This window comes from Tenrec ecaudatus, chromosome 7 (genome assembly GCF_050624435.1).
Source record: "Tenrec ecaudatus isolate mTenEca1 chromosome 7, mTenEca1.hap1, whole genome shotgun sequence".
Lineage (NCBI taxonomy): Eukaryota > Metazoa > Chordata > Mammalia > Afrosoricida > Tenrecidae > Tenrec > Tenrec ecaudatus.
In genome coordinates, this window is record NC_134536.1 from 137,039,691 (window position 1) to 137,061,916 (window position 22,226).

The 22,226-nt window shown below is 43.9% G+C and overlaps 1 protein-coding gene across 1 annotated transcript in view; it reads left to right on the forward strand.

Annotated features, from left to right (window-relative positions):
• SLC26A8 (solute carrier family 26 member 8) overlaps positions 1 to 22,226 on the forward strand; it is a 78,823-nt gene that overhangs the window by 10,627 nt on the left and 45,970 nt on the right. The window contains exons 3-6 of the mRNA XM_075554119.1: positions 6,941 to 7,057; positions 8,328 to 8,509; positions 19,681 to 19,845; positions 21,317 to 21,466. Coding sequence (XP_075410234.1) covers positions 6,941 to 7,057; positions 8,328 to 8,509; positions 19,681 to 19,845; positions 21,317 to 21,466 — 614 coding nt within the window. The remainder of the gene's footprint in view (positions 1 to 6,940; positions 7,058 to 8,327; positions 8,510 to 19,680; positions 19,846 to 21,316; positions 21,467 to 22,226) is intronic.

Genomic DNA, 22,226 nt, shown 5'->3' on the forward strand with positions numbered 1-22,226 from the left:
AAGAGGTTGATCACTGTTTCATCTGCTCATTTGCTGTACTCAAGTAAGGGTAGCACAGGGAAGTGCCCGTTCTGCTCTCTGCCCAGTTTTCACTCGGTATTATTATTATTGCTGTTGACTTTTGGGATTTCCTTATAGATCCAGGATACAAGTCTTTTGCATGCCGTGAACAGTACCTGGCACCCAATCCACAGGGCATGGCTCCAGCTTCAGGTGGAGCAGGGGGTGCATGTAAGTGGGAGTGTCACTGGTCCTTCGGTGGGTGAGCCTGGGGGCTGACCACATTCCTAGTCACCAAGAAAGTGTGGAAAACAAGGGAGAATGTCACCTTTCTTTCCCCAGCCTGGTGCCAGGCTGCTTGTCTGCATAGAGTTCTGCTCGCAAAAGTTCAGGTTTGCCACTCTGCACAAGGCTGACAGACTATTCGCCCATCGGTGTCCTCTCTGACCATTTTTTTCAGCTTCTCCTTCTATTTTGTCCTTAATCTACGTCTCTGCCCTTTCCTCCAAAGCTCGGGGTTCCCGGATTATCATCTGGATCTGCTTCTTTCAGCCTCTCGATTCTTTGATGTAGCGGGTTTATGTAACGTGCCCGCCTTTTTCCTGGAAATCCACTCTGAATGCCTTCTCTTACGTTTCCTTGTTTATTGCACTGGTGCAGCCTCACAGGACTGTGTTGACTAAGAACAGTGAGGACACACTTCTCGACATGTTTCTGATCTTAGGGAGAGAGGAGGATTTGTTTTGTTTGTTTTAAAGAGACCCTTTATTCGGTCCTAAAACAGGACAAGGACAAGAAAACTACAAAGACAAATTATCTGCATCAGGGAACCCATTAGCACAAGGTCACAGCTAGTCATTGTTGCTGGGTTTTTGTTTTTGCTTTCTGTTTGTGCTTTATATGCATGGGTATATCTATAGAGACATAACTGGATTAATAACTACCTAGGGGAATGGAAAGGGGGAGACCTAGGGGGTCCGATGAAGAGCTAACAACAAGCCTGAGAATATGTTCTGAATTTGACTGTGGTAATGATTGCACAACTCTTCTTATTATGATTGAATGATTGAATTTTATGAGATATAAAGTATTGCCAAGATACCTATTTTTTAAAAAGGTTAGGATAACCCTAGTCTAAGAACAACCAGTTCATACACCATGGTGCTGCTCAGGAGGTGCCCTTATGAGGACATCACTGAAACCAGGTGGTGCCCAGCTATCAGAAAGAATAGCATCTAGGATCTTAAAGGCTGGTCGTAAAACAAGCAGCCGTCTAAGGGAGGTACCAGCTAAGTCCACAGACAAGTACACCAGCCCGTGTGATATGAAAAAATTATCAGTAATAAAATCCAAATCTGAAGGAAGGACCAGTATTAGAGCTTAAATTCTGAACACTTGATTTTGCAGAAGGCTATGGATGGGAGAAATCCCCAAATCCACCTGCAGGGTCCCCACATGGACCAAGCCTGTAGCGAATGCCCCCTGGCGGACTAGGGATGTGAACGGCCTTGCCATGAGAGTGTGTTGTAGGGAGATTGTTGCAGATGTCCTCAGGTGAAAGGGTGAGATCTTGTCATCTGGTTTCCCTTTTGACCCTTGTTCCTCCCCGCCCCCCCTTTTTTTCTCCAATCTTTTCCACTTTCCTTTCGATTGAGGTTTTTCTCAGGTGTATTGACATACAGTGTTGTTGTTTCTCTTTTGATTCAGTATGCTTTTCTGTATTTGAAATCCAGGAGAGGTCATCTAGAGAGCGTAAACTGAATCACTGGTTTCCTAGGGGCAAGGCAAGGGAGGCTGGGGGGATGGGGAGCTAACAGCTATGAGCACTGGGAGGAAGGAAATGACTGTGGGGATGCTGCACAACTCTCCTTAATAGGATCGCATTATTGGATTGCAGGGCCTGTGACTTACATGTCGATAAAGTTGCTTTTAAAAATGGTGCTAGATCTTGCTTACAAGAGAATTGCAATTTATAAAAGTAAGAGGAAAGACGAAAATTGCATTAGAAAAACACCAGAGGAATCACTGTTTCACACGCAGCCCACCGCTGGACGCCGAAGAGAGCAAGAGGTGAGGGTTTCAGAAGCAATAGGGCTGACATGGTCTCAAGGAATCAACTCAAAGGTCTTTATTAAGTACTCTACTACTTTAAACTGGAATGTGGAGGAAACCAACATACTCAAGATTCCAGGGTCGGCCTCCCCAGGAGTAAGACACACAGACACCACTGAACACTGCTACATGAGGCACCAAGGCGAACACAGCATCCTTTCTATAGAATTCTTGCCAAAAAATGCATAACCTTCGTATAGTCACGAAAAAACACCAGATCTAAGTTTAGGAGAATTTGACAAGTTAGCTGATGTATTAATAATCTTCAAAAGTGCCAAGGTCCTGAATGATACACTGTGTTTTGGGAGTAGTGTCAAATACAAGAATCAGCATACAGCTGATCCCTTTGAGGTGGAGGTCGTTTCTATCCCAGGTTTTCACAGTCTCTGCTGTGCCACTCTCTCTGACACTGGCCACACTTCCTCCCCTCAGCACTACTTCTGTTTGGATTAGGCAATTCGCTACAATATCTCTCAGGAGACATAAGCCATATTTATAGTGAAGTGCTTAATATGATTATGGTAGAACTTGGGATCTGGATCAACAGCTTACAATGTGGGTATCAAGTTCAGGAAGCATATAGGCAATCTCTCTTCTTATTTTCTTAAGCTCTGACTGACCTCTAGACAGACTCCTCTTGACCCTGCCATCTGTCACTGCCAGCTCTCACACTAGGCCCTTTCCGTCGCTGCTGGCTCTGTGGCAGGGCCCTTGATCAGTGTTTCAGATCTGTTAAGTGCCTCCTTGCCTCCTCTCTCTTTCTCTTTGCTTTCTTTGTTCTGCTTTTTCCTGCTGTTTCTTTTCTTGCTTAAATCTACCAAATTTCTATGTGGTTGACTGTACATATTTGAGGAGGTACCCCCCCCTCCAAATGGACAAAAGCTCCGCCCAGTGGAGCATAGTACACATCTAACACCCTCACCCCCACCTACCCACACACACACTCGATGAGCACCAGGCAACTCAATCTGACTTAGTACACCCAGTGGCATCACCTGGGAAGATTCTCTCTGGTCAGTGAATTTTTTATAAAAGTAGTTTCAGTTTTTCTCAAACCTCAGTGTGTGTGTGTGTGTGTGTGTGTGTGTGTGTTATAATCGATTTAAGAGAACAGCATGCAGCTGTAAGATTTTTGTTTCCTGCTCAGGAAAAATGCCACAGAATCTGTCGTGTTGAACATAACTTACAAGGGCAGCGCTCTGGGAAAAACTCAAGTGTAAGCGTGTTTTTCTCATTTCAAAAAAAAGGTGAAATGTTGACTGATGACAAACCTCATAGTGGATGTCCTTCAACTTGCTGAACGAAAAAAATTGTTGACAAAATTCATGCACTTGTGCTCGAAGACCAACAACAGACCACTGAAGAGAGGGGGAAGTGATCTAGATGGTCTTGGTGCTCGGTTCAGCGAATTTTAATGGAAGATTTGGGAATGAGAAATTTGTGCCTTGGGTGCTGACTGACCATGAAAAAGAACGTCAAGTGGAAACGTGCCATACTTTGAAAGAACAGCTCCAAAGCGACCCAGACTTTCCCCCCCAAGTGACGGGACATGGTGCTATGCTTACGACCCTGAAAGCAAACAGCAATCAAGCCAGTGGAAGACGCCATCGTCACCTCACTCAGAAAAAGCTGGTCGAGTGAAATCAAAGATCAAGGCAATGCTCGTGTTTTGGTTTTATATGATGGGCATAGTGCCTTTGGAGTTCCTTCCACCAGGTCAGACTGTTAATCAAGCTTTCTATTTAGAGCTCTGAAAAGATTGCTTGACAGTGTGTGACCAAAAAAGCCTGATTTTTGGCAGATGGGGGACTGGCTTTGCCACCACAACAATGCACCTGTTCATGCAACCATCTCTGTGTGCCAGTTTTGGGCAAAAACCGGCATGCCTCTCTTGTTCCTCACACCTTACTCACCTGACCTCTCTCCATTTGACCTCTTTTTGTTTCCGGGAATGAAGTGCAGGACATGATGGGACAGTGATTTGATGTAGAAAAGGTGAAGTAAAAACTGAGGAGGCGCCGTCAGCGATCCAAACGGATGAGTTGGAAAACTTTCCAAGAATGGAATCACAGATTTGACAAATGTATTAAGTGTAATGGAGAGTACTTGGAAGGTGTTAAGGTTGTTTTGTAAAAAATTTAAATACATAATTTTGAAAAAAAATTCTGGGTTTTTTTTTTGGGGGGCATACCCCTCATGCACAAACTGGTAAATTTCAAGGCCCGGCCCTCCCACAAAGTCCACAATGGACCAATTCCCTCTCCATAGGTTAGAGAGCTACAGCTCACCTCATTTACATAGCCTGCGGCTCAGTCCCTGCGAGGTGACCACCAGTCACAGGTCAGAGTGCAGCTTAGGGCCAAACAGTGAAGTTGCTTACACATACCCAGGGAATGTCCTATCAACCAGGACAAGAGGAACAATAAACCCTCTGGGGCAGAAACTAGAGCAGTTTGCTTCTCGGTGCTTAGCGGGAAACATGTCTCAAACTCTTTCTAAAAGATCAAAGTAAAAAGCCACATGTGGAGCTTATCTCACCATTTGAGGGGCAACTATAGAGGTCAGGAGTAAAAAGAATATATTTTCAATGCATATGCTCAATAAAAGTCATATCTGTAAGTTACTTTTGTAAATCTGAAAGGATACAGCTTAATAAGGGCATTCAGCCTTAAAGTTGAAGTTAAAACACGTCACCACCATACACACTAAAATGAAAAACCTGACAGTAACGGGTGCTAGCATCTTTGGATGATGGACACTGTTATACAATGCGATTGGGAATGGAAATTTTGCAATCACTGGGAAGGTAGTTTGGCATTCTCTAGTAAATGCCCCAACCGTTATATTTCAGGGTATCCAATCTTGAGAAATCGGTGTATTCCTACCCCAGGAGCTATGCACAACAGTATTTATGACAGTGTTATTCAAACAGCCCCAAACTGGAAACAAAGACAGGGGACCATGCAAACCAGAGACAAAGAGAAGGATGAAGTCCCGAATATCAGCCGAGGCGCCTAATTTTACCATGAAAACGGCATTAAAAATGTGCAGAAGAACTCGGTTTATACACGAGTATAAAGGTAGTCCCCTTGGATCTTGTTGGCTCTCTTTGGTCTGGCTCCAGTTCCTGCTGAGACCCAACTACTCTTTGTACCCTCTCCAGAAATCCCTTTTTGTTTACAGTGCTTTGAGAACACTTTGTTTCTTATAGTCAGTAGAGCCTTGCTTTGGGTGAAAACTGTGTGGAGAGGATTTAAGATGACAAGAAACCAATTGCAGTGAGAGGGTCTTATCTACACAGAGGGTAAAGCAAAGCCCACATGTAGTAGCCAGTACTTTATTACAAAGACTACCCTCAGCCCCGCCATACATCTAACTCGGGGTCTCATGAAGGTGGTGCAGTCAAGCAATCACCTGAAGGGAGTCTCTTGAGGCTGGAGAGTCCTGCTTTCAAGTTCACTCAGGTGGTTGCTGGCGGCCTGGGTTCACTGCCACGTGGGCCTCTCGCCAGGCGGCTCCGGGATGTGCAGAAGCTGGCAAGTGGCAGGACTGACTGTTTGTTGTGGGGTCGGTCCAGTGCAGAAGGAAAATGTGAGGCAGGCCTCGTGTTCAAAATCATTCAGATTTTCAAAATGGTCATAGCAGAGGGTCAGAGCAAGTGTTGGGTCTTTTGAGTCGTCAGTCCCTTCTCTGCACAAGTAGCAGTGGCCCACAGTCAGCTCGGGCAACTGGTGGCCGGAGTGAGAAAGAGAACACTCAAAGGCAGGAGCCGTGGTATTTTGGCAACCTAATGTTGGGTGTGGCAGCCCGTTATTTTTGCTGTCTTCTATTGATTAGGAGCAAATGACTTAAGTCCAACCCATACTTCAGAGGAGAGGATTACACACGAATGTGAATACCAGTTGGCAGGAATCATTAGTGGCCCCGGTACCACAATGACCACTTATAAGATCATTAGGACATTTGGACATTGGATAGTTGACAATGTTAAAGCACCCTGATCATGGTAAAGAACCTTTATTAACTTCTTAGAGGTGGTGGTGGTGGTGGTATTGTAGTCAAATTTAAAAGAAAGCCATCTTTTAGAGATAGTGGAAATATATCTGCAGATGAAATCACTTAATAGATAAGATTCACTTCAAAACCCTGCCGAGTGGGAGAGAAGCGGGAGGCCAGGTGAGCCTGACTGACTGTGAGTTGACCGATGTGGAGTGAGTGAAAGGTACATAAAATTGTGGTGTTATTGGTAGCATTCTTGACTCTGTTCTTCTATGTTCTTCTGCACAGGAAACCCGTGTCGGGTGAATCTATAGACACAATAACTAGAATGGGGTTTCTGGGTGGGAGATAGTTGGGGGAGGGTAATGGGGAGCTGAAGTCAAAGGCCCTAAGTAATTAGGGGCTGTTGGCCAAGGGCGATTACTACCCACACCTAGTTAGCTGGAAACATAGATGCTTTTGATTTAAAATATTCTTTACAATTGTTATTACTTATAATTGTTATTTCAGGTAGGTAACTTTTAAAAGTCAAGCCACCTTTTCTTTTTTTTAATCAATAAAATTTATTACTTTACCAATGTGAGTTAATTAAAAATACTTGTAATTATTGATTCTTCACACTTATTATTTCTTGGTTCAGATTTTTAAAAAATCTTTTTATTGGGGCTCATAAGGCTCTTATCACAATCCGTACATACATCAATTGAGCAAAGCACCCCGATACATTCGTTGCACTCGTCATTCTCATAATTCACCTTCCACTTGGGTTCCTGGAATCAGCTCGGTTTCCCAAGCCACCTCTTCTTACTTAGGTTATCTTGTTTTTCAGGTCTGACGTTTAGCTTGCTGGCAAGGCAGCTGATTCCTCCTCTCAATATCGCTTATGCAGCTTTTTGCTCTTCGACAGTTTATGCAATTCTGGGATCATGTCATCAAATGTCTATTGGTGAGTTCGGTGCTAGAACTATAAAAAGAGGGTGAAATTCCCACCTCAGACATTTACTTGTTGCTAAGGAGCTGAATTTCAATATGAGTCAGAATGGGCCCGATGGCAGTGAGTTTGGTTTGGGTGTTGGAAGCTAACTTTAAAATGGAAAAAAGGGAGGCAGAAAGTAGACAGTCTACCCCTAGGGCTAGGGTTCAGATTGTAGTACGCATTGTTAGTATAACAGGAGCCCTGGTGGAGCAGTGGTTTCGAGCTGGGCTGCGATCTGAAAGGCCAGCTGTTCGAAACCACCAACCTCTCTGAGGGAGAAAGACAAGCCTTTCCTCCCATAAACAGTTGCTGTCTCTGGAACTCACGGGGACAGTTTTACCTTGTCTTGTGGGGTCACTATGAGTTATCATCGACTCAATGGCAGTGAGTTTGGGCTCTTTGGGTTTGGTTAATATAACCATGACAGAAACCAACCAGCAAGGTATTTCCTTAAAGGAATGAAGACTAGCAGGAGGTAACTTGCTAAGATAACCCCAAATTGACACCTGAGTTCACCCAGCAGATCCCAAAACGGCCTAGATCCTAGAGTGGATCACTCTGTCAGCTGGACTCATCGTAACCAGGTGTGACCGCTGGTCTGTGACAGAGCGTGTCAGTGTTCTAATTCACAGTGAGGAAATGCTAGCACAGTGGTCAACGCGCTCAGTCCACAGAGCGAGCACGCTGCTCCCCTGAATGTTAGGCATTCTTTTATTAGGATCATGGATTGGTTTTGTTTTCCAACCCTTGGATTATCTCACTTTTCTAATAAGAGTCACAGGGCTGAGACTGATTCCCAGGTCCAGTCAATTTCTTTGAGCCCCACGCCAATGTCCACAATACAAGAAGACTAGTAGAGCCTGGACCACCAAGGTCTCAAGTCTGTGAACTGGTCACAATATGTGGAGCCTGAGTCCTTGTTCTTTTCTCTCCCTGGCTCCTTTCGAGTAAGAGAGATTATTTATATCACAGCAGTTCTCAACCTGTGGGTCGCGACCCCCGTGGGGGTCGAACAACCTTTTCACAGGGAGTCACCCGATTCATAACAGTAGCAAAATGACAGTGATGAAGTAGCAATGACAATAACTTTATGGATGGGGGTCACCACGAGGAAGGTTGAGGACCACTGCCTTAGAACAAGGGTAGTGCCCCATCGACAGGCCTTGCTTGGTGTCAGTATCTGTGAGTTTGCCTGGACCTGAATCCTCCAATCTGCCTCAACATTGTGCTTCCTTCATAGGTTTCTTCTTCTTTGTGAGTTCTCTGATGATCAATGTCCTGAAGGTGAGCCCATTCAACAGTGGCCACCTGGTGTTGGGAACTTTCATCAAGGAAGACTTTTCTGACCCCCACTTCTTTATGGCCTATAACAGATCCTTGAATGTGGTGGCATCCACAACTTTTCTGGCTGGGATTATTCAGGTAGGAAGCGAGTCTCTGAACCCCTGGAAGAAAAGATAAAGAAAGGACTAGACAATTGGGCCCCCTTTTAAAAATTGCTCCCGTGATGTACGGTGCTATATCTGGAACTGCAGGGGTTTATTTTTGGAAAACTTGTGGGATGTATGTGTGCACAGGCTCTCTTTTCAGCACTGAAATCCCTCTCCCTCCAGAAATGGTCCACCACCGAGTGACGATGAGATCCTGAACATTCTCATCACTCTCTTTGCCTCTAAGATTAGAGAAGCACCCTAGGAGCTATGAAGCCCGGTTCCACTCGTTAATTTTCCCTTTCAAAAACTGAATTACATTCTTTTAGCAATCATTGCAATTAGGAGTATAAGCTCATGTACTATATTTTGGGTTAGTAAACATTAAGAGTCAAGCCTGGAGTTTCTGTCTTTTTATTATTTCCTGCAATGACAGGTTTATAGCTAAAGTATTTGTTAATATATGAAATGACGTGTTATAATCTGAAAATGACTTTGGTTCGTGTATTTCATTTCCTCTGACAGCTTTACCATCTAAAGCTTCAGTTACCAAACTACAGTCCATTAGAAGCTCAATTTCTCTTCTCAACTAATTCACTCTCCAGCTGGTTTTTGCTACTCTCCCCTAGGACTGTGTTTCATGATGTAATGATTTATTGGGAGCCTAGGAAGGAGCCCTGCTGGTGCCGTGGTTACATATGAGACTGCTAACCACAAGGTCAGCAGTTCAAAGCCACCAGCCATTCCATGGGTGAAAGACGAGGCTTTCCGCTTATTCCCATAAAGATTTACAGCCTCGGGAGCCCACAGGGGTAAGTTCTATTTTGTCAGATGAATGAATAGATTCTATGAATAAGATACAGTCTCTTCAAAGTAGACTTGATGGCAGAGAGAGATAGAGACAGAATGTGGTGGTGGTGAGGGACAAGCCCTGACATATAATCTGTATGAATTTAGGTCAATTATTTCATCATTGCAGACTTCTGCTTTCTTACATGTAATATGGGAATGATTACAGATGTTTTGCAGGAGTCTTCTGAGGATTTGGGAGAGGCTGTATGTAGAGTCCCCAGGCCAGGGTCTGTTACAGAGTAAGCTTCAATAAATTATCACTACTGGGTACAAAGAACTGAATTGGGTACTTTACCAGACACAAAATAAATGGAGAAGAAGATATAGTTCTTAGGGTTAAAAAAACAAAAATCAATCTTGTAGGAGAAGACAAAATAGGTGATACTGATAGAAGCTGCCAAGCAAAACCAAATCCACCGCCATCAAGTTGATTCCCACTCCTAAATGAAGCCTGTAGGACAGAAAGGCGCTCCTGTGGGGCTCCCAAGGCTGTGTGCCTGATGCTTTCTCCTATGGAGCGGGTGGTGGTTCAAACCACCAACCTTTTGATTAGTAGCCAAGTGCTGTAACCACTGTGCCACCAGGGCTCCCCTGGCAAAGATGCCTGCACCTGTTAATTAACTTAGTGGCCCTAGTCATGTTCTCTCCTCTTCTATGAGCCTTTCTCTCTCTCATCCTTTTTTTAAATCTATAAAAGGAAAAGATATTCTCCTTTTGAGAAAATCAGATAGGCATACCTTTTCCTATTCTTTCCGCTAAACACAACCAAAAACCCTGGGCATAATATATTCAGAACTAAACATCAGAGCCCGAAAGGTGGAGAGAAGAAGGGAGACCAGCTAGGGACATCAGAACCCAAGGAGCCAACAAGCTGGTGAGCTGTTTTGTTTCCTTTTTGCAAAGTACATCCAGCCTTAGAGCTGAATATGCCAGAAATTTAAAACAGCAATGGGTCCAGGCATAAAAATCCCCAACAAGAGCCTGGAGTGATGAAAAGACATAGTAGGGAATCAAGCTTCTCATCCCCACAGAGCAGTCATGAAGTGTCCCTCTCACTTGCGACACGAGTGGTATCAGAAAAGGCCTAGGGGATAGTTGGAGCTTTTACTATTACCCACCAATAATAAGCGCCCCCCCACACACAGACACACCATTACTGCCACCACAATTGTGTTTCAGTAGACAAACAAGGCATTCCTCCCATTTCCGAGCCAGAATGGTGGCAGTGGAAGCTGGCTGGGAGACAGAACCACACTCCTGCCTGCTCAACAAAAGTTGAGAGAGGAACCTGAGCTTCTGCCTCCACCGTCCAATAATGAGGTGCTGCCACCTCCCAACTGCCCTGCTGGAGCTTTGTCAGAATAAGGCAGCTAAAAGAGAATGGTGAAAACAAATCAGAAAGAGATCAGCAAAGCAGGAGAAGGCTCACACAGGATTGTAAAACGTACTCTGCAGCTACAATGAGGAGCCCAGATGGTGCTGTGGCTTAGGGGTTGGGTTGTTAACCATAAGGTCAGTGGTTCAAACATACCAACTGCTCCTCAGGGGAAAGATGAGGTTGCCTGCCCCAGTAAAGATTTACAATCTCAGAGACCCTATATATGATTCCAACTATGAATCCACCACTTGTCTGTCAGTTTATCATACAATGGCGGCTTGTGTGTTGCTATGATTCTGGAAGCTACGTCACTGGTATTTCAAATGCTAGCAGGGTCACCCAAAGGGAACAGGTAGAATTTCCAGACTAAGAACAGACCACGAAGAAGGATTTGGTTCCCTACCTCAGGGGAAGAAGCCACTGAAAACAATACAACAGTAGCAACCAAATAAAGTTGCCGGTACTCTTAGGTACAGCTAAATGCCTCCTGAGAAGCTAGGATGGTGAGACTTTACCTCACATACTTTGGGCATCCTCAAGGATATGGAGTGGCATCGTGGCTTCAACACAGGCTCAAGTATAACAGTTGTGAGGATGGTGCAGGACCGTGCTGTGTGCTTCTGCTACACGTGGGCTCTCTGTGAGTCAGAACTGACTTGAGGGCCCCTCGGATCATGTCTGCGTCAATGGCGTTGATACGATGTGGGGAGCGGGAGGGGTGACACACCCTGAAGAAGGTAACAATGCCGCTGAAATTGTTGGATGGGTATATGATGCCCTGTGTATATTTTCCCCACGCATTTACAAAAAGAAATAGAAGAACTAAATGGAAATGTGAAATACTGAGAAATACAGTAAGCAGTGCCACAGATGGGCTCAACGGCAAGATGGGAAGAGGCAGAGGAAAGAATCAATAACCTTGAAAGTCGCACACTGGAAATAACCCCATCAGACGAAAATAAAATAGAACAACAACAACAAAATGACCAGCGCCTCAGAGACCCGTGAGACGCCATTAAGGCCTCGGAAGGAGAGGAGGAGAAAACAGGGCTGAAGTCCTGAAGAAATACTAGCGGAAAACGTTCTAATTTTGGTAAAAGACACAAATCTACGGATGACTGGAGAAGGTCAGTGAGCCCCATTTACAATAAAGCCGGAGAACTCTACAAATCAAAATCAAACTTCTGGGAACTCCAGAGAAAGGAACATGGCTTGAAAATAAGAAAAAAGAAATGACACTTTGTGACTAGGGGGAAAACCACAATGTATTTCTCATTGCAACCGTGAAGGCCAGAAGGAAGTGATACACTAGCTTCCAGGTGCTCAAAGTACTTTAAGCAGAAAGGAAGTGAATAAGAAGGAATCTTGGAACAGCAGGAAAAAAGAAAAAAGAATAAAAATATGGGTAAACACAATATATCTTCCTTGTCCACTCAGGTTTCTAAAACTATGCTTGATGGTTGGAGCAAAATTATGAGTTAATGTGGCTCAGATGTGCAGAGAAGAACTATTTAAGAGAATTATACTATGGATGGACATAAAGGGAGGCAAGATGTCTAGACTTCACTTTAACTGGTAAAATGTCAACACCGGTTGGGTATCTTAAATTATGTACGAACGGCTCCCAAAAGCTCAAGGACAAAGTGCAGAGGGTTCGGAGAGGAGGAGGAACTGAAGCAGGAAACACAGAGAGGAAGTGGGATAAGGGGCTTGCGATGGATGAGTTGAAACAAAATGTGTGTGAATTGTTGATGGTAAAACTGATGATCTGATCTGTTCACCTCATTCACAATGAAAAAATTTTAAAGTATTCATATTACTACAGGAAGGTAGGAAAAAGAAAGAAGAGGAAAGAGCAACAGAAAGAATGGAAAACAAAAAAATAATATGACAGACAGAATCCCGAATATATTCATATATAAACTGAATGTAAAAGGTCAAAATATAGCAATTAAATGTCAGAGTGAATTAAAAACATGACTGAACTGCATGCTGTCTGTAAAAAACTCAACTGAAATATAACAATATAGGCAAATTGAAAATAAAAGGATGGTAAAGATTTATCAGGAAAACACGACTGTCTATTTTAATAACAGATGAAATAGATACAAGAAAGAAATTGAAACTACTTTTACAAAAAAATTCACTGTGACCAGAGAATCTTCTCATGCAATGCCACTGTGTGCACTAAGAGCAAGTTGCTTGATGCTCGCTTAGTGGGGAAACGTGTACTACAAAAGCTCCGCCCAGCAGTTATTTTCCATTTTTGGGGGGGAGGTACCCCCTTGTATATATCACGGTAGATCCTACCCTGTGTCTTAAAACATACTTAAACAAATTTAAGAGAATTGAAATAAGAGTGTGTAAATCTACTGGAATCCAAATGAAAACCAATAATAAAGTTATCACGGAGTTCTATAAACCCTTGGAAAGTAAAAACAACACACTCCTCAAATACTGATGGATTTTAGAGGAAGTCTCAAGAAAAATTAAAACAAAACGTTTTACTAAATGGAAATGAAATTACAACACATCAAAATGTGTCAGCCACAGCTAAAACTGTCCACAGAGGAACATTCATGTCACTGAAATGCACACAGAGAAAGGAAACCTACACTATACAATCTCCCTGGGAAAAGAAGAGCAGACTAAACGCTAAGCAGAGGAAAGATGATGAAGAGGAGGAATCAATGAGAGTGGAAAATTTTACATGCTGTCTGATAGCATTTATATAACATTTCTTAAGTGACAAAATTATAGAAATGAAAAACATAGTCCTGGTTGTCAGGGGTTAAAGGTGAAAATGTGTTAGACAGGGTGACTAGAGAAACAAATCCAGGGACACTCAGGTGCGTAAGAGAGACTTTATATCAGAGTAACTGCAAATTGAGAAAACACCCCAGTCCATAAGTCTGATATTAGCCCATATGTCCGATACTAGTCCATAAATTCCTCTTCAGACTCACGTGGCACATGCAATGATGCTGAACTCAGGAAGATCACAGGCCAGTGGGTGAAAAGCTTTGTGGATCCAATATCGGTGGAAGTATCACAGAGCTGGCACAGGCTTATGCTACATGGCTCGCTCAGGTCTCAGCACGGCTCCACGTGGCTTGCCAGCAGGAAGGTGAAATAGAGAGTGTGGCCTGCCTCCAAGGAGAAAGAGATGATATTCCCAAAATTCTCATGAAAAGGCCACACCCACAAGGAGACAGCATCAGGCTGTGACCTGATTGAGAGGCTAGACTCCACCCCTTCACTCTTAATATCCTGAAGTTGACATGAGATTATGTAACTACCACAGGCATGAAGGGAAGGGAGGGGGCGGGGGGTGACTTCAGAAGGGCAAACATTAGGATCCTTGTAGTGACAGCATTATTTTGCATCTTGATAGTATCAATGTTTCAATATCTTAGTTTTACAAGGTATTACCTCTAAGGGAAGCTGGATATAAGGGAATCCCTTTGAATTTTTTTTTAAGACTGCATATAGATTTTTAATTATCTAAAATAAAATGTTTGGACAACATCCTGGCCCACCAAGCTTCAAGGATGACATTCCCACTCAAAGCAGCCAATGCACAGAGAGGACCATAGGGTAGGCTTCACCACAAGACACGACATCCCCTTACTGATCCACAGCACTATGGGAGGCAGCACCAAGGACACAATGTGGGAATTGTGCCCGGTCTGACACCCTCACTCCCAACACACCAGGGCATAACAGGAAGGGAGCGCAACAGAGCACCAAGGGGAGCAAAGCAACGAAGTCTCTTAAGAATTCTGAAAATGGACTTCAGTTAGGGGGTAGGACTTGGCACAGCATTGAACCCAATCAGAAAACATCCATAACGGTCAGTAGCTCTCGTTCATGTCTATCTATATGAGAGGCAGGATAAACAATCCCGAGGAGAAAAAACAATGGGATCGATGGTTCTGGGGCGGGGGGTGGGTGGGCACAGGAGAGATGAGGAGGTGAGGGAAGAGGAGGAGGTGAGGGAAGAGGAGGGGGAACCAACAAACCCAGGAACAAGGGTACAAGAGATCTAAAATTGATGGTGAGGAGGGCATAGAATGTCTGGTGGTGTTGGCTCAAGTGCAGTGTAGCCAAGAGGAAGTACAGAGAGCCGAATGAAGGTTGAACATGATAGTGGAACAGGAGGAAAGTAAAAGGAAATAGAGGAAAGAACTAGGAAGCAAAAGACATTTATAGAGGTATAAACATAGGCATTTACATATGTAAATATCTTAATATATACCAATAGGGATATAGGTCTATGTACATATATTTACAGGTTAAGTATTAAAGTAGCAAAAGGACATTGGGTCTCTACTCAAGTACGCCCTCAATGCAAGAATTCTTTGTTCTAATAACCTGGCATTCTGTGATGCTCACCTTTCCAACAAGATCACTGAAGACAAAATGGGTGCATAAACTAATGTGGTGAAGAAAGCTGATGGTGCCCGGCTATTCCGAGATATAGTGTCTGGGGTCTTAAAGGCTTGAAGTTAAACAAGCAGCCATCTAGCAGGGAAGCAACAAAGCCCACATGGAAGAAGCACACCAACCCGTGTAACCATAGGGTGTCTATGGGGCCAGGTATCAGGCATCAGAAGACCCAAAGCAAACAACCAGTTTGATGTGAACAAAGGGGGGCGGAATGGAGACCCAAAGCCCATCTGTAGACAATTTGAAATTCACTCACAGAAGGGTCACAAGGAAGGGATGAGCCAGCTAGGGTGCAGAATAACACCAACGAAACACACAACATTCCTCTAGTTCTGTAATGTTTTCTCTAGCCCCCACTATGATGACCCCAGTTCTTTCTGACAAATCCGGCTAGATCAGAGCATGTACACTAGTACAGATAGGAAATAGAAGCACAGGGAATCCAGGACAGATGATCCCTTTAGGACTAGTGGTGAGAGTGGTGATACCGGGAGTGTGGAGGGAAGGTAGGGTAGAAAGGGGGAACCAATTACAAGGATCTACTTATAAACCCCTCCCTGGGGAACAGACAACAGAAAAGGTGGGTGAAGGGAGATGTTGGACATTGTAAGATACGACAAAATAATAATTTATAAATTATCAAGCATTCATGAGGGAGGGGAGCGGAGAGGAAGGGGGAAAAATGAACTGATACCAAGGGCCCAAGTAGAAAGCAAATGTTTTGAGAAGGATGATGGCAACAAATGTACAAATGTGCTTGATACAATAGATGGATGTATGGATGGTGATAAGAGTTGTACAGGCCCCCAATAAATGATTTAAAACAAAAAGAAAAAAATGAAATAGCAAGACAGTAGCAACTCGAGAGGTTAGAAGGCAGCTCAGGGAGCAGCGAGCTTCTGTCAATGGTGGAGGAGTCATTCGGAGAGGGGAGGTGGGATGGTCGCACAATTGAGGAAAGCCATCACTGTCACTGAATTAGGCACAGGAATGTGCTGAATTTATGTGTTGTTTAACGTGCATATTTTCACCACCAACAACAAATCAATTATGTATAAAAAGAAGATTGGTGACATTGCTATTTTTCTGGGAGCTATATTCCCATTGCACAGAGAAATGTCTAGCACACCATAAGTGCTCAGCATGTATTTGTTTAATAAATTTGTAGTGGCAAAAAATAAATACAAAAATAAATAAAATGTTTGCACCCATTCTTCCAAACATCACGTTATGTGAAAATAAGCATTATGCGAAATAGAGGATCATTACATGAGCTCACAAACTAGAGGAAGACCACAGCATTATGTAATTGCCAAATTACATCATTATAAACTACAGAGAATCATAATTCAGCCAACCTGACACGTAACTTGAAACCATATTACAACCCATAATTACTCTCATAGATTTTTCATGATTGCAAAATATACATGGTTAATGCGCAAAAGTCGGATAGTAGATTGCTTTTACACCTGTTATAAATATGAACCATCAGACAATGATACAGACAGTGAAGAGTAGGTGTATTTTTAAAATAAGTCTGTAATCGTAATTATAGTAATAGCTAAATTACTATGTGCCGGCCACTGTTCTAACCATTTCATCTCATTTAAGCTGCATAATTATCCTCATTATAAGGTACAAGCATGTTTCTGATCCTTATTTTAAGGAAACGAAGGAACAGTCCAACAACAGACAGGCCTATAAGGGAAACAATAACACCTGTGAGGTATGGACACCTTAGAATAATCAACCATTTGTGATCAAGAGGCAGTTTTTGCCCAAGGACAAAGTTTGAACCGGTTCACTCACTGACAGTGAGTCAATTCTGACTCACAGTGAGCCTACAGGAGAGGGTAGAACTGCCCCTGTGGGTTTCCGAGACTGTCACTCTTTAAGGGAGTAGAAAGCCTCTTCTTTCTCCCATGGAGCAGCTGGTGGTTTCAGACTACTGAACTTGAAGTTAGCCACCCAATGCATTACCCATTTATGCTACCAGGGCCCCTTAAGAAAAGTTAGGACAGAAGAAAGGTGGATGTGGGAAAGCAGGGCAAAGGCAGGATGAGTGGGATTGCAATGAATGGGACGAAGCAAACTGTGTAAGAACTGTTGAATGTAAAACTGATGATCTGCTCTGTAAGCCTGCTCCCAATTCATAGTAAAGGTAAAAATGGATAAAGTACATGAACAGATATATAGAATAATCTGTAGCATTAAGATTTCACTAAGGGAGGTGATTGGGGAAGAGAAAAAGAAAGACTATGTAAATTGCTGAAAACCAAACAGTAAGTAAGAGCCCAAAGAGGATTCCATTTCAGAGCCGTCTGATTCCAGAATCTGCTCCAGATAATATTAAGTGAAGCATTTCGCACCGAGAGAGCATGAAGTAGAAGAACAACTTGGGTTGGAATTGGTCTAGGGAGAAAAAATTAATTCTCGAGCCCTTCCATTCTTTCGAAATTTAGTACTTGCTTTCTATAACAATAGCAAAGAAGGTTCATCTCGCAGCTCTGACTATTTGGGCAATGGCTGCCTGGAACATTATGTGAACCAAGATCCTGAAGCCACACCATAGTTGGGCAGGAAAGGGTATGGTGGTCAATCATAGAGCTGACATGTATGAGGAAGCTGACATTGTCTGAGCAATACGTATTTGCATCTATCACTATGTACACATTTGAGCTAGGTGCTTTACATGTGTTCTACAATTTGATCCATATCAAACTCTGTGTTGAGTATTATTTACCTTTTAAGGATGGAAAAACAGAGGCTGAGAGAATTCAAATAGCTTGTTGAAACTCGCACAGCCAGGATTGCAGCTGGAGTCTCCAGGTCTAGGAACCGTGCTTTTACCCTCCATGCTCGTGAAAGAGACGGTGGACACAGACGAGCGGAAATGGCCCGCAATAGAGAGAGGCCCGTGCGATGCGCACAGAAGTAGGAGCAGCCAGTCACAAAGAAGCCATGAAGCCGATTGGCTTGACTCAAGCAGGGGAACGTAACTGGGCAGGAATCATAGGCGATTCAGAGACGCAGGGCCCAGCCGATGAAAAACGTTGAAAAGATTCTCTCAGGATTTGTGAGGCTGAGTTTGCTGACAGAGCACTGTTAGAGCAATGGAGGATGAACTGGTGACAGTCGTAGATTTCCGGGCTTCCCTCGTCTTCTCCTTTCTCCCTCCCTTCTACCGAGTAGTCCTTCATGGACTATGCCAATTGTTTGCTTGCTAACCCACTTCCTGACATGAATTGGGGCTCCCTGGTTCTCCATCCATTTTCTTACTACATGTGTATTATAAAACATAGATATGCATATTGTCCCCCCCAAAAAAAACACTTAAGTAATAAAAAGTAAAGTACAAAGTATTGCCCCCAAACTTGAACCCTATTCCCAAAGGTAACTGCTATTAATCGTGACGCATGCCCCTTGAGATTAACTGTGTTATTGTTGTTGTTGACTGCTGTGCAGATAGCCTTTGGGGAAACTTTGCATAACCCAAGATTGTAGATTGGATTATTGGGATCCATTGTTTGTTTGTTTTTGGCTGATTCACGGAAGCAAATATCAGGCCTCTCTTCCTATTCTGTTGCACACGTATACAAAATATAGTTACTTAAAAAAGGGAAACCGAGCTGATTCCAGGAACCCAAGTGGAAGGTGAATTATGAGAGTGACGAGTGCAACGAATGTATAAGGGTGCTTTGCTCAATTGATGTATGTACAGATTGTGATAAGAGCCTTATGAGCCCCAATAAAAAGATTTTAAAAATATATAGTTATTTATACCTTCAGGATATAAATAAACCTGAAGACAGAAATACATTCTGGTGGTGTCCTGAGTTACACATTGGACTACAAACCACAAGGTCATCAGTTCAAAACCACCAGTCACTGCACCAAAACAAGATGAGGCTTTCCACTCCCATGATGATGTAATCTCAGAAACCCACAGTGGGGGGGGGCAGTTCTTCTCTGTCCTATAGGGTTGCTATGAGTCCGAATAGACTCGATGGCAGCGAGTTGGTTTTTGGGGAGCAAAGATAAGTCTTTTCTGTTGTGGAAAGCTGCATCCCTAAACTTCTCCTGAGATGGACTGCCAGAGTTAGAATGAAAGGGGTTCTAACAAGGGCAGGGGCTTGCTGCCATCACCTTGCCTTCCTTTCCCCTCTAAGAGAGATCCTCATAGACTCAAGGGCAAGCATTTCAGCCAGCTGGCAGTGCCCCTGAAGAAGAAAAGGAAGCAGTGCTTATTCAGAGCCTTGGAACCCAACACACAAGGACTCACTTTATCTTACCAATCACAGCTCATTGCAGAAAGATTACAGAAGGGTTCCCAAAGGGACCCAAGCTTCTCTTTCTAGTGGACACTCCTCTTTCTGGGAAGGGGTGGTGAGTCCCCAAAGAGAGCCTCATCTGTGCCGCTGCAGGTTTGAGGACATTCTGCCCTCACTCGGATTTCCACTCGGATTCGTTTTTATTTGCAGCTGTCAATGGGCATGTTAGGTTTTGGCTTCATCGCCACGTACCTCCCGGATTCTGTCATCAGCGCTTACCTGGCTGCCACGGCGCTCCACATCATGCTGTCCCAGCTGACGTGCATCTTCGGCATCGTGATTAGTTTCCACTCTGGCCCGATCGCCTTCTTTTATGTAAGTAATTTCACCCCCAATTACCAGTGCCCCTCCCCTCGTCTCCAAAGAAAAGTGGACCCAAGAGGACTCATGAGCAACAGGTGACACGGCCCATAGGTTAAGACGGTTCTAGATGCCATTTCTTTTCTGGGGGATGGGAGGTTGGCTAACTGCCCATGTCAGTTGGGCCATGCCCTCAGTCACAGTAACCAGTTCAAGTGCACCCTTCATACTAGTACGGTTTTACATCATAGCTTCCCAAACTTATTTGGCCTACTGCTCCCTTCTCATGGGGTGGGGTGGGAGTGGGGGGAACTTACTCAGCACCACCACCTAGCCATTAAACATTTTTTTGTACTATAGCCCCTAATCCAGCTGCTCTGGGTCATTCCAGCACCCACACTGGGAAGCAATGTTTCACATCAAGGTTTGGCCTTTGATATGGACAGTGGTGATGGTTCCACAGCATGACTAATGCAATCCATATCACTGAAAAACAGCTCAAATGGCAAACAACTTGCTACCGCAGAGAGTGAAACCTGAAAGAGCCGGTTTGGCTTGCCTTGGTTTTTTCAGGTCTCACCGTGTCCACCTTCTGTCACTGTCTTTTCATGGAGAAACATCGCGTTCCTCTTCTCGGACACATTCCCACTATACACGGGCTCCCATGCCCGCCAATTTTACTGTACGAGGATCTGGTCTTGAACATATGGTCTCTATCAGAATGCCTCCCATCTAATAGGCATGTTTTCTGAAAGAGCTAAAGGATGCATATCACTAAGAGCTCCCCCGGGGACACGAGCGAGCGAGGTAGGAACTAAGCTAGAGTTGGACGGCTGGCAGCCTTCAGTGTGTCAGAGAAGGGCTGTGCTCCTTGGGGTGTTCCGTGGCTCGTTTCTCAGACGTACCAGGAGGCTTCCAAAAGCTCATGGACCAATGGACTGACAAGATCATGGAATTTCCCCACTAACCTTTTAAAGCCCGCCCCGCCCCCCCCCCCCCCCCGTAGATTACCAGCTATCTCTTCCAACTACCTGTGTGTGGACTTAGACCTCCAAGCACTAGGTTAGTGGCCAAGCGCATTAAGCATTAACATGACCCAGGGACTCATGTGACGCACAGGGTCTGGGAGGATAACGGCGATCATGTCATACTGAAGCGTAGTACTATCCCCCACTGGGCAGTATTGTGTATTTTTCCACTAGAGCAGAAGCGGCTGCCCTCACGGTTGTAGTCATGCCCAACGCACGACGAACACAGACCTTCGTGGTTACCATGCCTCCCTTTGGAACTAATTGAGGAAGATGATAATTTCCCAGACTTTGGCAAGGCCATCCCTTGACACAGTGGCTGCAACAATGGGCGCAAACGTTGTGAGGATGGCCCGGGGCCCAACAGTGTTCTGTTGTACACAGGGTCTCTCTGGGGCGGGACGGGCTCAACATCCTTTGCTCAAGCTCTGTGACTCTGTGATTTCGTTTTCTTCCAGAACATAATCAACTACTGTATAGCTCTACCCAAAGCCAACTCCACCAGCATCCTGCTGTTTCTCACTGTCATGGTCATTCTGAGAATCAACAAATGCATCAAAATTTCCTTTAATCGATATCCCATCGAGTTTCCCATGGAATTCCTACTGGTAGGTTTATTGACCCCCCCCCCTCCGCTGCCATTCGTGGTTCTGGTCATTTAAAGTACCGACATTTATTTATCTATTTATTCGTTCATTCATTTATTTATTTATAATGCCGACTATTCAATCGAAAGCAAGTGCTCTAGGAAAAGGAAGGTTCACAAGAGCCTGTAAAGATAATAATACTTTTTCAAATAAACATTTAAATCGAACCGTGACAAAGCTGGACACATTCTATTTGGGATTCAAGCTTTCATTTGTGTAATCTGTGTATTTCCAGAGTACTTTACCTACTGCTTCTTTTTAATAAATTTTAAGAGGGGCTTTTGTTTCCGCTTATGAAGTATGGGATCATTCTAAAAATTCTTGAAAATCTTAAAGTTAAAAAAACATCCCCTATAGTTGCACCCAAAGCGAACTACTCTTATTATCTTTGTGTTTTCGGTTATCCACACCTTTGTCCTTAGACATATTTATGCATTGCTAACTGTGTGACAGGTCTATGTTCAGTGTTACTGAATTCTCATCTACTATTATGTAGAGAGGAGCACCGAAGGCTTAGTGGTTCCGAGTTGGGCTGCTAACTGCAAGGTCAGTAGTTCAAAACCACCAGCCACTTCTCAGAAAAAAGACCAGGCTTTCTATTCCCATAAAGAGTTCTAGTCCCAGAAGCTAAAGGGAAGTTTTACCCCATTCACTGTGGTCGCCATGAGTCAGAGTTGCCTAGATGGCAGGGAGTTTGGTTTTGGTTTTCATGATGGAGAGG